The sequence below is a fragment of the Saccopteryx leptura genome, chromosome 12 (genome assembly GCF_036850995.1).
Source record: "Saccopteryx leptura isolate mSacLep1 chromosome 12, mSacLep1_pri_phased_curated, whole genome shotgun sequence".
Classification (NCBI taxonomy): domain Eukaryota; kingdom Metazoa; phylum Chordata; class Mammalia; order Chiroptera; family Emballonuridae; genus Saccopteryx; species Saccopteryx leptura.
In genome coordinates, this window is record NC_089514.1 from 22,459,794 (window position 1) to 22,474,907 (window position 15,114).

Sequence of the window (15,114 nt, forward strand, 5' to 3'; positions counted from 1 at the left end):
GGTAATTACACAGTTAAAATAATTGAAGGTCCTGGCCGGTTGGCTCAGCGGTAGAGCGTCGGCCTGGCGTGCGGGGGACCCGGGTTCGATTCCCTGCCAGGGCACATAGGAGAAGCGCCCATTTGCTTCTCCACCCCCCCTCCTTCCTCTCTGTCTCTCTCTTCCCCTCCCGCAGCCAGGGCTCCATTGGAGCAAAGATGGCCCGGGTGCTGGGGATGGCTCCTTGGCCTCTGCCCCAGGCGCTAGAGTGGCTCTGGTCGCGGCAGAGTGACGCCCCGGAGGGGCAGAGCATCGCCCCCTGGTGGGCAGAGCGTTGCCCCTGGTGGGCATGCGGGAGTCTGTCTGACTGTCTCTCCCCGTTTCCAGCTTCAGAAATAATAATAATAATAATAATAATAATAATAATAATAATAATAATAATTGAAGTCCTCAAATGGCAGTGTTGTTCCCTAGTCCAGCTGGTGTGGAGCTATGTAGTGATCAGGCAGTCGGGGCTCAGGAGAGGATCTTACCTTCAGCCAGACCCCGGCTTCAGATCCATACTATGACTCCAATTTCCAAAACCGCCTGGAGTTTGGGGAATTAACCTGCTTTTTGTTAGCAAGCCCACCGCCAGCAATTTCAGGTTCAGCTAGGTGTTTCCAATTCAAAGACTAGAAGAATCCAAACTTTGGGATGCTAGTTTGCCCAAGTTTATGTAAAAGACTACAAGCCAGGAAGAAAGGCAGGGCGCAGGTAGGCATGTGTCTTCAGTTGCAGCTCTTAATTTCATCCGCTCACATGAGGATAGGGACTCTTTGATTTTGTTATATTTTGTTTCCTATAGCTTCTCCCACAACCTTGGCTTCTCAGTGGTGAAGGAAAGGGCCCACAGAAGGTTGAGCGTGAGCCATCCTTTTAGAAGGCTCTAGCTACAAATAGGAATGAACACCTTTTGCATCAAGCTAATAGTCATTAGCTTCCAGGTCCCAGCTAGCGGAAGAACTGGTTATGAGCTGAGTTACACAGAAGGAGGGTCTAGTATTTATAGTTCATTCGCAATTCTCTAGCCTGGCTGTGGTTCACCAGGCAGGAGTTACTTTTACCATAAACAATGCTACCTGGTTAAAAAAAAAAAAAGCTGAAATTTTATAATTATAAGTTGTCTTTTCTTCAATTTTTCAACAGATAGAAAATCCTGAAAACTTTTTTTTCCTGCTTTTCATCTTTCCTTTTCCCCCCTTGTTTTTATTTTTTGTTTATTCTTTTGGTTTCTTTATGGATGGACCATTTAAAAGGAAAAATATCTTATTGTCACCTTAGATTTCAGGACGAAGCAGCTGTATGTGTGTGCATATCTTTAATTAATTATATTTAATGAAGAGCTCCAAAAATAGTTACTGACTATCTACTAAATTAACATATATTACATATTATCACATAATTCTCTTTAAAAATGAATGTTAATAAGTATTTTTTTCCTGAAAAGCAAAATGCAATGTGATGAGTAAAAATAAAATAATTCCCTTGTGTTAAAGAAAGAGCATCTTAAGATGTTTTATTGATTTTTTTTTCTAATAGAGTATATATTCTTATAAATGAGTGGGGAAGAAGGGATTAGTAGAAGAGTATCAGAGTAGAGTATATTTCTGAAGAAGGGATTAGTAGAAGAGTATCAGAGTAGAGTATATTTCTAAATTCTTCTAGTTAATAAATACATGTAAATGAAGAAATTACAGCTTTTGAGAGTTTAAAATTTTGGTATTGTAAAAAATTACACATATTTCTGAATGTTCTTTCTATGTGTGCATTGGTATTTTAAATTGTTTATTTTAAGGCTAGGTCTATTATATTGCATAAAAGAAAAAAAAGTACTGTAAAATCTCAATTATTTGGAGAAAAGAAGGATCACATTGAGTTCTTAAAATTTAAATAAAAAATGTTTAAAAAATAGTTGTTTGATAATTCAAGAAAAATATTTTACACTGCTAAAAATCATTGTAGAAAGAATTAAAATTCTTCTGGGTTTACTTTAAGAAATAGATTATACTTTGTTAGGAAACCAATTAATTACATTGAAAAGGATTTTTCCTAAAGAATTTTATGTACTTAATTAGGTAAGCATGCTTGAAATTTATTAATATTGTCCATTTATAGCTTTACTTCTAGCCCAGTTTCAAATTACAAATTATGATTTAAGTTGAATGAATTGGTAAAATTCCTAGTCTCAAATTACAAACTATGATTTAGGCTGAATGAATTGGTGAAATGATCTTTTTAATATATTTGTCACAATTTGAGACCACATATTAGCACTTGATACTTATTAGCACCGCGTTCTCCATGAAGGTTTACTTATTTGTGTTTATAACAGATGACTCATTAGCCGTATGAAATTTTTTTTTTTTTTTTGTATTTTTCTGAAGCTGGAAACGGGGAGAGACAGTCAGACTCCCGCATGCACCCGACCGGGATCCACCCGGCACGCCCACCAGGGGCGACGCTCTGCCCACCAGGGGGCGATGCTCTGCCCCTCCGGGGCATCGCTCTGCCCCTACCAGAGCCACTCTAGCGCCTGGGGCAGAGGCCAAGGAGCCATCCCCAGCGCCCGGGCCATCTTTGCTCCAATGGAGCCTTGGCTGCGGGAGGGGAAGAGAGAGACAGAGAGGAAGGAGGGGGTGGGGGTGAAGAAGCAAATGGGCGCTTCTCCTGTGTGCCCTGGCTGGGAATCGAATCCGGGATCCCCGCACGCCAGGCCGACGCTCTACCGCTGAGCCAACTGGCCAGGGCCGGTATGAAATCTTTAAGGCTTGGAATGCTTAACTAGAAGGTAACAAATCAACAAAAATAATTGCAATATTGTAATTGTAGCTTCTTTAATGTTAAATGTGCTAAGGAAAGTGAAGGAATGGCATTCTAATTATTACCTATTATATTATTTTGCAGGTGCATTTTCTCGAGTATAAATCTGCACCTTTTGATCAGAAAATGGAAAACTTAATGCAGATTAGAGAACTGGCAAAGGAAATGAAAAAAAGAAATATTTTACTATGCGGCCTTCTCATATGTTACCCCCAGGTAAGTAAAATGTTCTCTTCAGAGTCTATGTTCTATAGAGTACACTTTTAATAGTGGAAACCTGACTTTGTTAAAAGCAAAGATATACTGATTTGAAAAAATTTGGTTGGAAAATTACCTATTCATGTTCTATAGTAGACAGAACTTCTTGGCTTGAAGGGAAAAATAAAAATGAAGTGTTTAAATTAGGGAAAAATGAAAATTGAAAAATATCTTATACTAGGTAGCACATAGAATTGCCAGATATGCAAATAAAAATAAAAAGAATGTCCAGTTAAATGAGAATGTCAAATAATAAATTATTTTAAGTAACTTCCAAATTTGGAAATTGAAATTTGAAATCCACATTTAACTGGACTTTTGTATTTAACTGGCAACCCTAATGTCACAACTCTTAGCCACTTGTGTGACTTAGAATTGCTTATTTCTTTTATATTTTGCTAAAGATATTGGTGAACAAGTTTTTAATCACTTGAAAGCAGTGCTTGACATTCAGATTACTAGAGGACATGTTATTAGAGAAAATGCTTATTGTTACTGGCTTTTAATAGCAGGAAGTTAGTTCAGCTGGAGGTAAATTAATTAGCATTATAGATTATTTGTGCAGAGATATATTATATACATCAAACTATTTAGAGAATCTTCTAGAGAAGGTAGATTTGCCCTTTGTACATAGATACCTTTCATGGAATTTGTGGAATGCTTTATAGTTTCTTTGAGCTACCACACAGAAGTCAAAGAAATGAAATAGTCAACTCCTTCTTTAATGGTTTGGAATAAAAATTATTTGGTAACATCTGTTTAAGAAATGACAGGCATTTAAAGTTATATGGTTGATGAATAAAAGCGATTGTTGCTAAAATATTTAAGGTGCCTTTTTAGCCTGAAGGTAACATTTCTTTCGAAACAAATGGATTGAAATTAAATATAAGGATCATCTTTTAGCCAGTCCCTCAGTTTTCTTTAACTTTTGAGGTTGTTTCCTCTGCTTCCAAAATATGAAAGCATGACTTCTGGTTAGTCATCAAGAACAAGGCAACATTTAGTTTACATAAGATCATAGAATCTTAAAATGTTAGTGCCGTCGGGGCTGTTGGAGTCAGAACAACCAAAGTCTGAGATACGTAAACTTGCCCAAGGCATATAACTGGCACAGTTCAGGAATATTTTCTCTTCATTAGATGTTTAGTTATACTCTAGATTACGATGGTGGGAAATGAATTCAGTTTTTTCTCTTGTGCCATGCAAGGATCATAGAGGCACACTAATTCTACACTATGCAGACATAAAATAGAGTTCATTGAGGAAAATCTCAAAAGCTGAGAAATGGTAGAGCATAGACAATCAGATAAACAATAATTTTTAGTACAAATCTTACAGGACCATACTTGCACTAAAACTTCTTTGCTGTTATTCTGAAATTTAAATATAACTGGACATCTTGTGGTTTTATTTGCAAAATCTACTAACCCTTGTAGTGTTTATTTTTACAATAAAATCACTCATTGTCTTGCCCCTGGTACGCTCTACACTTCACATGTATGGGATGATCCAGTGAGTACACGTGTGTGACGGTACCTGTGGAGGCTCCCCGTTTGGAAAGGTGGCCTTGGTGGAAAGGAGGAGCCCGTGCTGCCTCCTGCGTGGCATCTGACCTCTGTTGTTCTGAGCAAAGTTGGACCTGCTAAGCCAGCTCTTGGCTAAGCTCCAACAGTAGGAAGAAGATGATCCTGTAAGGCCTTCAAGACAAGCCTCTTTCTTCTCTGGCTTCTGTGACTTGGGGAATCATGAGCAGCAACGCCTCCAACATCCTGTATGTGGCAGTATGAGAAGTCCTGCACAGGACCCAGCACAGGAGCTGGGAGTTCTGGGAGTTAGAGGCTAGATCCACAGATTAGCTTGAAGAACGCTGACCCTCAAAGGGACAAACACTTCTCGGGTACCATCAGGTTGAAATGTTCTCCCTGCCCCACGTTCTCCATCTGTTTTCTGGGGGAACAACAGCACTGTGACTGGGCCAAGACTGTGGTTATTCACCACCTTGACATCGAGGCACTGAACAACTGGTCAAAAAGCTAGCCAAGAAGTATGATGTCCTTTTGGCTTCAGAATCTCTGATCAAGAACCCATGAATCCGCCCTGGCCGGTTGGCTCACTGGTAGAGCGTCGGCCTGGCGTGCAGAAGTCCTGGGTTCGATTCCCGGCCAGGGCACACAGGAGAAGCGCCCATCTGCTTCTCCACCCCTCCCCCTCTCCTTCCTCTCTGTCTCTCTCTTCCCCTTCCACAGCCGAGGCTCCATTGGAGCAAAGATGGCCCGGGCGCTGGGGATGGCTCCTTGGCCTCTGCCCCAGGCGCTAGAGTGGCTCTGGTCGCAGCAGAGCGATGCCCCGGAGGGGCAGAGCATCGCCCCCTGGTGGGCAGAGCGTTGCCCCTGGTGGGCGTGCTGGGTGGGTCCCGGTCTGGCGCATGTGGGAGTCTGTCTGACTGTCTCTCCCCGTTTCCAGCTTCAGAAAAATACAAAAAAAAAAGAAAAAAAAAACCAAAAACCCATGAATCCTAGGCCCAGGCCTGAGTAAAGTTGGCAAGTTCCCTTCCTCGCTGATCTACAAGGAGAACATGGTGGCCAAAGTGGATCAGTGAAATCTACCATCAAGACCCAATGAAGAAGATGCTGTGTCTGGTGATGACTGTTGGCCACATGAAAATGACTGATGATGAGCTTATATACAACATTCTTATACCTGTCAATTTCCTGGTGTCATTGCTCAGAAAAGAACTGGTAGAACATCTGGACTCTATATATCAAGAGCACATGGCAAGCCCAGAGCCTGTACAACAACACAGCTTAATAAACCATGCGGCCATTGTTAAAAAGAAAAAAAAGAGAGAGATGCCTCTCTTCATTTTAGGAAGCAAAGATAGCGTATGTAGGTGTTGCTGGTCTCTTCTTAAAAACACAATAATGAAGATGTTTCAGAAGTGTGAGAATGCTTTAAAATACTTTTGTCTTCAAAGACACAGGTGTGAGTTGACTCTGACTTCCAACAAACTGCCCAGTGCATAATTCCACCTTAAATAGTATTTACCAGAAACTGTGATGTTTACCAGATATGCTACTGAAAATGAGCTATGGTTAAAAAGAAGTGGGAGGAGGAAGCAAAAGTGAGTAGAGTTAAACAGACGTTTTTAATGAAATCTTTTTCACAAATCTTTAACGTACTAGTGAGCACCTCATAGATACAATTTGAAGACTAGGTTATACCAGTTTCCATGTTCTCTTGTAACACTTTAACTATTACTATAGCTAATTCATGAAAGAAACTTTGGGAAACACTTTTCACAAATGTGCCCTAAGTAATGAAACTGCTACCTCTGGACACATTCTTTTTATACTTAAGTACTAATTTTCCCTTTATTTAAATCAATATCTCTAATATTGAGTGCCTACATGACAGATATTCTGCAAACACTATCTCTGTGCACTGTTTAGTGAAAAGAGTGTTGGTTTATGCTTCCTGTGATAAGATACAACTTTTTGGAGTGTTCTGATCTTGGCCTTATTCCCTAAATCAAATCCATATCTGTGATAGTCATTATGTTGTTTACATAGATAGATATTGTGTATCCTTTAATGTCTTTGATTAATTAAGCTTCTCTAGGTTTTTATCCATTTTTCATAAGACAAACATCAAGTGCTTCTTTTTTGGGTAGGTTTTCAGTTTATTGATAGCCCCTCCAAGTGGTGGGATTCAGCCAGTCTCACCAGTTAGAACCAATACCTAATGTTTTGTTGAGTTTGGTGAACCTGTTGTTAAAATGGCACTTATAATCAGGGTTCTCTCTAAGGTGGGCACCTGCCCAGTGTAGAAATCAAATTTATGAACAAATTTATGTTCCTTACTCATTTTTAACATTCATCTGTGCAACAGTTCTAAGCGCCCGTGGTAATGTTCATTCTGTTCGTAAGTGAAAAAAATTGCAAGTGAGGATGCCAGTCAAGAAATAATATGAAAATATCTTTTTTTTTTTTTTTTTTTTAATACAGAGACAGAGATAGGGTCAGAGAGAGGGATAGATAGGGACAGCCAGACAGGAATGGAGAGAGATGAGAAGCATCAATCATCAGTTTTTCATTGCGACACCTTAGTTGTTCATTGATTACTTTCTCATATGCCTTGACCGTGGGCCTTCAGCAGACCGAGTGACCCCTTGCTCGAGCCAGCGATCTTGAGTCCAAGCTGGTGAGCTTTTGCTCAAGCCAGATGAGCCCGTGCTCAAGCTGGCAACCTTGGGGTCTCAAACCTGGGTCCTCCGCATCCCAATCCGACGCTCTATCCACTGCACCACCACCTGGTCAGGCTGAAAATATCTTAAATAACAGTTTTATTGTTGTCAGGTATTATTTAATATTTTTTCATTAATATTTTAAAACTTATAACAATCTAGTCTTGTGTACCTCTTTTATTGTTCTTATTTAAATATTAAATGCATGCAATAATAAACTACCTTTCGGTATATATATATTTTTATACTTAAAATGGTCATTAGGGCAGAGAACCAGTTGTTAAATGATTTGAACCCCACCACTAGTTCCTCCTTGATAGGGAGAATATAGTGAATTGACTTCAATATCTGTACTATACATATGGTCTTTCTGGCTTAAAAAAGACCTGTCATGGTATAATATGGTATTTCTGATAATGCAGATGGTCTTCATTTTTGGCTGCACCTTCCCAGTGTTGATATATATGATGTTTATAGTTAAATAGAATTATGTAAGCCTTTTTAAAAAAAAGCATATGATGCTGTTAGACTTCTATTTGTTTTTGTGTAGAGTTCTTTTACACATATGTATAAGACTTTCTGTGTTTGGTAAATCTAAACTTAGGTTTTTTTTTTCCCTAGTATTTCAGTCTTTTATTTATTTTTTATGTAAAATGTAGCATACGATGAATTAGCTATAGTTTCTTTCTTCATATAATTTACAAATTAGATGTTTATATTTTGTGTACATCTTTAGAAAAAAATTGATATGGAAAAGGCTAAGGATTGATTTCCCCCTTTTTTATAGCTTCTATAATGTCATACAATGCTGTTTGTGATCAGTTAACGATAATTTTTTGACAATTCAATAACTAAGAAACACTTCCGATATTTCAACTCAGTTTCTTTATATTTGCTCTGCTGATATAGGTAACTTTAACAAACGATTTGCTTAAATCTAGGTTTACTCTATATATGTGCATTTTTTTCTAATTATAGATATTATTTGTTAAATTATTGAATATACTATTTTTTTTACCTATATCGATATAGTAAAGCACTAATTAGCATTTTTCCTTAAAATTGACTTTAAAATATTCTGGTGACCTCAAAAAATTAATAATTTACAATAAGCTCTTTGTGCATATGTTAAAGTTAGATGTAAGGATCAAGTAACTGGCTTGACCATTTATATAAAGAATAAAGTTTTTTGGTTTTGTCATCTAGTACTCCATTCCTCAAATTATTAATAAATAAGAAAATATTTGAAATTTATGCTCTAAACAAGAAATGCAGCATAATTGTTACCATCACAAATTGTTGAATGAATTTAAATCAGATTGTATTCTTTTTTCTAAAGTAACCAGCAAACATAACTCTGAATAGTATCAAAACTAGGTTGTAAAATTTTTTTTTTTTTTTTTTCATTTTTCTGAAGCTGGAAACGGGGAGAGACAGTCAGACAGACTCCCGCATGCGCCCGACCGGGATCCACCCGGCACGCCCACCATGGGGCGACGCTCTGCCCACCAGGGGGCGATGCTCTGCCCATCCTGGGCGTCGCCATATTGCGACCAGAGCCACTCTAGCGCCTGGGGCAGAGGCCACAGAGCCATCCCCAGCGCCCGGGCCATCTTTGCTCCAATGGAGCCTTGGCTGCGGGAGGGGAAGAGAGAGACAGAGAGGAAAGTGCGGCGGAGGGGTGGAGAAGCAAATGGGCGCTTCTCCTGTGTGCCCTGGCCGGGAATCAAACCTGGGTCCTCCGCACGCTAGGCCGACGCTCTACCGCTGAGCCAACCGGCCAGGGCTTAGGTTGTAAAATTTAATCCATATATAAGAGCTTAGTCTCTTTTTGAGTATTTTAAGTAATATTACTCTTCATTCATTCCAACTTTGTTATTCCAACTTTGATATGCAAGTTGTCACAGAAGTCCAAATACAAAATTATTTGTTTGGGGAACATGTTCGAATTATTTGAAAACCTATTATCTGATCGGGTAGCAGTGAACTTATAGAAACTTAGTATTTCTGGAATGTGCTGTTCAAGCCAGTAGTTTAGAATTTGCAGTATTAATTTTATTGAAATCTAAAATATTTTCACGGTGACTCTTTTCATTCAAGTATATGCAAGTATACTTTTTTAAATAAAAAATTTTCACATGAGAACTTTTATAATAAAATTTATATAGCCTATATAATTTATAAAATTTTATAGCAGTTTTCTATTTAATCTATGTATTTGTCATGCTCAGGACTTTAAAGACAGTTTATGGTTAAAGAGTTTCCTAAAACTATTATAACATTATTTCTTGCATGGAATTAGTTTCTCCTTTAATTAAAAAAAAACTAGCTATATGAGTTTGATAAAGTAAAATATGTGTTCTAGAACTCAGATCCTTCATTTGTAAAATGCAGAAGTCAGCACTGTAGAAGGCCACTGTTGGATGAGAACATGAAGACACTGGAGGTGTCACCTGGTACAGGTGACACCACCGACCATCTCACACTGACCCAGGAAAATTCAGGAACTGAGCCTGGGTTTTCTTTTCTCTTCCTATGTGACCATAGAACTAACCTATACTATTATTTTCTTTATTTGGGGGGCATGTACTCATTATAGTTCATATATTTTATTGTAGTTTAGAGAGGGAACTGTTCTTTTTTCCCCAGATACCTTGAAGTTGAAGACAAGTAGGGGGACATGTTAGTCTGTGCTGCTGCTGTAACATAACACCATAGACTGGGTGGCAATATAGACAACAGAAATGTCTTTCTCACAGTTCTGGGGGCTGAGAGTCTGAGATGGTGAAGACTATCTTCCAGGCTGCAGACCACCATTTTCTCATTTTAGCCTCACATGGCGGTGAAAGGGCGAGGCTGGCTGAGGTGTCTTTTCATTGGAACACTAATCCTATTTGTGAGGGCTCCACTTGCATGACCTAATCACCAAACCAAGGCCCATCAATTTCTGACACCATCACATTGGGGGCTAGGATTTATTTCAACATATGAATTTTGGGAGGACGCAAACATTTCATTCATGACAGGGAATTAGTGTCCATCAGAGAAAGGTTAAAGAAAATCTGAAATATGTTAGCATGGCAGGAGTGTGTACCACTGAAATCTGTCCCTTTCCTCTTACTCCTTTCTTCTCCTTTTAACTTTCATTCCACTGGGTTTGACACAGTGGGAAACAGCACTTTTGAACACAGTGTTTGTTTTAATGGGTAGTTTCATGAGATGGAGCTTCGGGGGAATTAAACAGAGGAGCTCTGTTATTGCTTTCCTGCTGCTGAATGCCACTCTTCCTTCTTTTCCTACAACTAGGGTACCAGACGGCATACAAAAGACGGGAGAGCATTGCTGAAGGAGTTTTGTAATTTTTAAAAAATAATTATTTATAAAAGATTTAAAAATATTCTTTTCTACTACTCCGAAGTAGTGGTAGTACATGGAATGATGAAATGAAGGTTTTGGGTAACAACATTAAATTAGATAAACTGTGTGAACTCATTTGTTACAAAGTATAAGTGAGATCTGTCTATTTTGATGAGGTAAATACTATTGTCCTTCCTTATTTTCTGGGTTTTACAGTGTTTGTATGTGTTGTAAAGGCCATTCAGAAACTGTACTTGGCTGTGAAGCTCTCTGTAACTACTTCAGGTAAATTCATAAGGAGAGATTAAGAAATATATGAACAGGTTCCAGCACTCCAAGGATATCTACAAATACAAAGACCTGTATTTATAGGATACAACAGACACCCATATTTCCCTGTCAAATGCACTCTATTTGCTCTGTATCTTCTAGACATGAGTCACCTTCAAGTCTGTGTGGTCATTGGGAGAACAAATAGTCATATGTTATCAAGTATCAGACACAGAATTTTGTTTTTAAATGGTAATCTTGGGTTGTTTTTAAATGGGAGAGGTTAGACTCAACACTCTACTTCTTACAATGAGCAATTACTTGGAATTTCACTGGGAATTATTTACTAAACACACAATACTTTCCATCACACTGAGTCACATGGCATGCACACCAACATGCCACACCAAATCTGTTTACAGAAACCCATAAAACCCTGTTCAGAGTAATCAGGCTTTCTTGATGTGGGAATGTTTATGAGACTAAATATTTTTCACTTTCAATATTGTTTGGCTTTTATTGTTTAGACTTAGTCATTCTTTGGGAAAATACTAAGGTCACAAAATACAATGTCTCTTCAAAATTGAGTAAGTTTGAAAAACAAAACTGTTTTTATAGAGGTTGGTTAGCTTACTTAGAAGACTCATTAGAGAGAGTCACAATAAGCTATCATACTTAGACATATTGAAATGAAACGGAATATTAGATATAAACCTCTGCTACAGATCTCTACCTAATTTATTTTTAATAGAAGAATCAACTTTATTAGTGAAAATGGCCATGGAAATTTTTTAACGAACTAATTCCTTTGAACAATGTATTAGTTAGCTATTATTGCATAACGAATTATCCCAAAATTTAGCGGCTTAAAACAACATTATCTTACAGTGTCTGTGGGTTTTCTGGCTCTGGGCATTTCTAAAGCTATAGTCAGCTCAAGGCTCCACTGGGAATGATGAGCTTCCTTGGTTCACTTGGATGAATGGAAGGATTCAGTTCCTCTGGCTGTTTCACACGCTTATGGGTGGAGATCTGCCTCTATTCTTGCCACGAGGCTGACCTTAGAGCAGATCACACATGAGTACTAGCAGGAGAGAGAACTAAAGTGGAGGTCACAGGCTTCTGTAGCATAATCACCAGGTGACATCCCATCCCCTTTATTGTATTCTGTCTATCCAGTGCAAATTTCTATGTTCCACCCACATTCAAGGGAGGTGATTCCACAAGTCATGGATACCAGGAGGTGGTGATGATGGGTAGCCATATTAGATGCTGCCTACCACAATAATACTAGAGACTAATATTCCAAGCTAAGAATTATATTTATTTATACCCATTCCATGCAAATTAAGGAGTTTGTAACCAAAATAGGTCTAGAAATATTTAAATGTAAAAAAAAAACAAACACAAAAAACCATACACACAGATATATATATATATATGCACACATATATATGTACAAATGGTTATCATACATATATTTTTTTTTCTTGACATATTACTAGAGTAGTAACAGCTGGAGCATGTTTAGCAGGTGGGTGGAGAGCCAAAGACATGGAAACTTATTTTTATGTTTTCTGCACCATTGTTTTTAAAGAGCTTGATTTAGGTCAGGCACATATCAGATGCATTGTGGGCTTATATTTATAGATAGGCTATATTATTTCAATTCAGGTTAGTGAAGTTAGTATTACAAAATAATTGCTGTAAAATAGTGGTGTTGCATTTGAGAAAATTGTGATCCATTACCCATTACCTTTAGAGCAGATAACCCGGAAGTGTTTGACCCTTGAGGCTTGGAAAGGAGTTTCCAGGAAACAGAGTTGTGATAATAAGTCAAAACTGACTAAAGATAAAAAAAACTTCAAGGAATTTGATAACTGGAATGCTGTTGGTAAAGTTCAGGGGTGACAGGTTTGTGGACTTGAACAAAATCCTGAGAAACTTCATTGGGAGTCATCTGACTTCGTATAAACTCTCCCTAGTAAAACTCCTGCTGTATTAGCCATGTCATTAAAAAGTTGACAATAAGATTAACTTAATGTCTGAGATTTTTACTAATAAAATAGAAAAAAATAGGCATGACAAGTAGTCTGAAAGAACAAATTTGAATAATTAGTGCCTGGAAAATGAAGAGTTTTCTAATGTATGGGGCATTCTTTCAACCCTTTGAAATAAAAATGTGTTCACAGCAATTTTATGCAGCCTTTCCTTAAATAACATTAGAGGGTGGGAGCTACCTTGACTGTTTATTTTCATTGTATGGACACTAATGATCCGAACTGCAGAAGCAGCTGTACAAAGAACTCTAAAGTTGCAGTGTTTAATCGAAGCAAGTAGAGAACACGATGTGCATGCTAGAGACCTGAAAACCTCAAGCAGGGTGAGAAGTAAAACTAGATAGGAGAAATGTGAAGCCAAAATCAGGTTTTCACAATTGGGCGCTCTATGTCAATGGCAGTAAGTCTAAATACTTTGAAGTATTTGTGGCCTATAGATATTCCATGTCATTTGGATTAAGAATAACATTTCCAAAACACGGACTGGTGACCATTTTCCAAGAATGAAAATTGGTTTGTATGCAAATTCCTATTTTCTGCCCCAAACAGTCAATATTCAGAAGAGATAACAGCTTGTAAAATTATAACATGTGTTTATTGTTTCTGAAAATCCTATCAGCATTACTGATTAGGATCACAATGAAAATATAAAGGGACTGTCTCCACTGAGAATCAGGGAGACATGAGTAATGTTTGGCATGTAGATTTGTGTTTGGAAAATGGTAGAGTTTATTGGTTTTCAATTCATCTCATTACTCACTTTTGACAGTTGGTAAAGAAATGTATTTTAATTAAGATCCAACTTCCTCTTACAGAATGCATAATGGCAATGATATGCTAATGTTATTAGGAAATGAGTTGGTTTAATAACAAACATATCTACAGTAACTCTTTTAAAATCTGGATTTTAATGGACAGAAAAAACACAGATGTCTCACAAAGATACTATTCATGATTATTGTTATTATGCTGTGGTCATTGTATATATATTTTTGTATATTTTTAATCACTGTATTATACTGAAATCCTGAATCAGGAAGAAAAGAAGGAAATAGTGACTAAAGAGTACGACACATAATTTACTACCTTTTTCAGCTAAACATATATTTTACCCTTTTTTATTTTTACTCTATTTGTAATTCTCAATCTGCATTTATGACCTAAATGCTTCTAAATCATAATAAATGTTGTATCTAGGCCATCCACAGATCTTTTGCTCTATGGATTTTTAAAAAACGCTTTCAAGAACACAATAAATTGTTTTACTATAGGACATGCTTCACTTTTTTTTTTTTTTTTTTGCCACAATGATTTTTTGGTCGAAGTACTCAAAGGATACGTTTGATTTTTGTTTTTAAGCTTTCAAGCTAAAATTAGAGCAATGCAAAATGTATTAAAATATAGACCATTAAACTAATCTATATGTCACTTACTGGTATGTCCTTATATTCAGTTTGCAGGTTTGAACCAACCTTATGTTCTATTCTTACTATAAAGTCAGATAACAAAAATAGCATTTTGAGGATATACTGCTTTGAAAAGGTACCAAATACCACGCTTTTTATAATATTCTTCATTTAGTATACATATGTATGCATTTATAGTATCTAATACATCAGCATTATACTGTATATTTCTAGTGAAAAGTCCTCCTTGCTTGTCTACCAGGTAGAATCTTTAGGTATGACTTGATCTATTTAGTTTTGAATTTTTAATAAGAGTAACACATTTTACTAAATCTGTATACTAAAGTTTAACATAATTGTACCATAGTCTTCACTGCTTAATCCTCTTATCCCTTTATTAAATTTCTGACTTCATATTTAAGAGTTTGGATAGAATTAAAGGATTTAGGTTCTTCAGGGAGGGTGGTCTCACTTTCTCTTTTTAATTTAAGAAAGCCCGACATTCATGCAGATTGTTTTTCTTACCCTCATGAAAAGAAACAGGCTAAAATATGAACCCTCAGAAACAGGTGTGTGTGTGTGTGTGTGTGTTTTGGTCTATTTCATTGCTTAATTTCTAGTACCTACTATGGGACTGTGTACAAAGTACATCCTTAATAATTCTTTGTTGATGAACAAG

General features: G+C 37.2%; 1 protein-coding gene and 1 pseudogene across 2 annotated transcripts in view; both read left to right on the forward strand.

The window, feature by feature from the left end:
* CRPPA (CDP-L-ribitol pyrophosphorylase A) overlaps positions 1-15,114 on the forward strand; it is a 211,844-nt gene that overhangs the window by 126,476 nt on the left and 70,254 nt on the right. For both annotated transcript variants that reach the window (XM_066353923.1, XM_066353925.1), the window contains exon 9: positions 2,926-3,057. In XM_066353923.1, coding sequence (XP_066210020.1) covers positions 2,926-3,057 — 132 coding nt within the window. The remainder of the gene's footprint in view (positions 1-2,925; positions 3,058-15,114) is intronic.
* LOC136384152 (large ribosomal subunit protein uL1 pseudogene) lies at positions 4,845-5,907 on the forward strand (annotated as a pseudogene).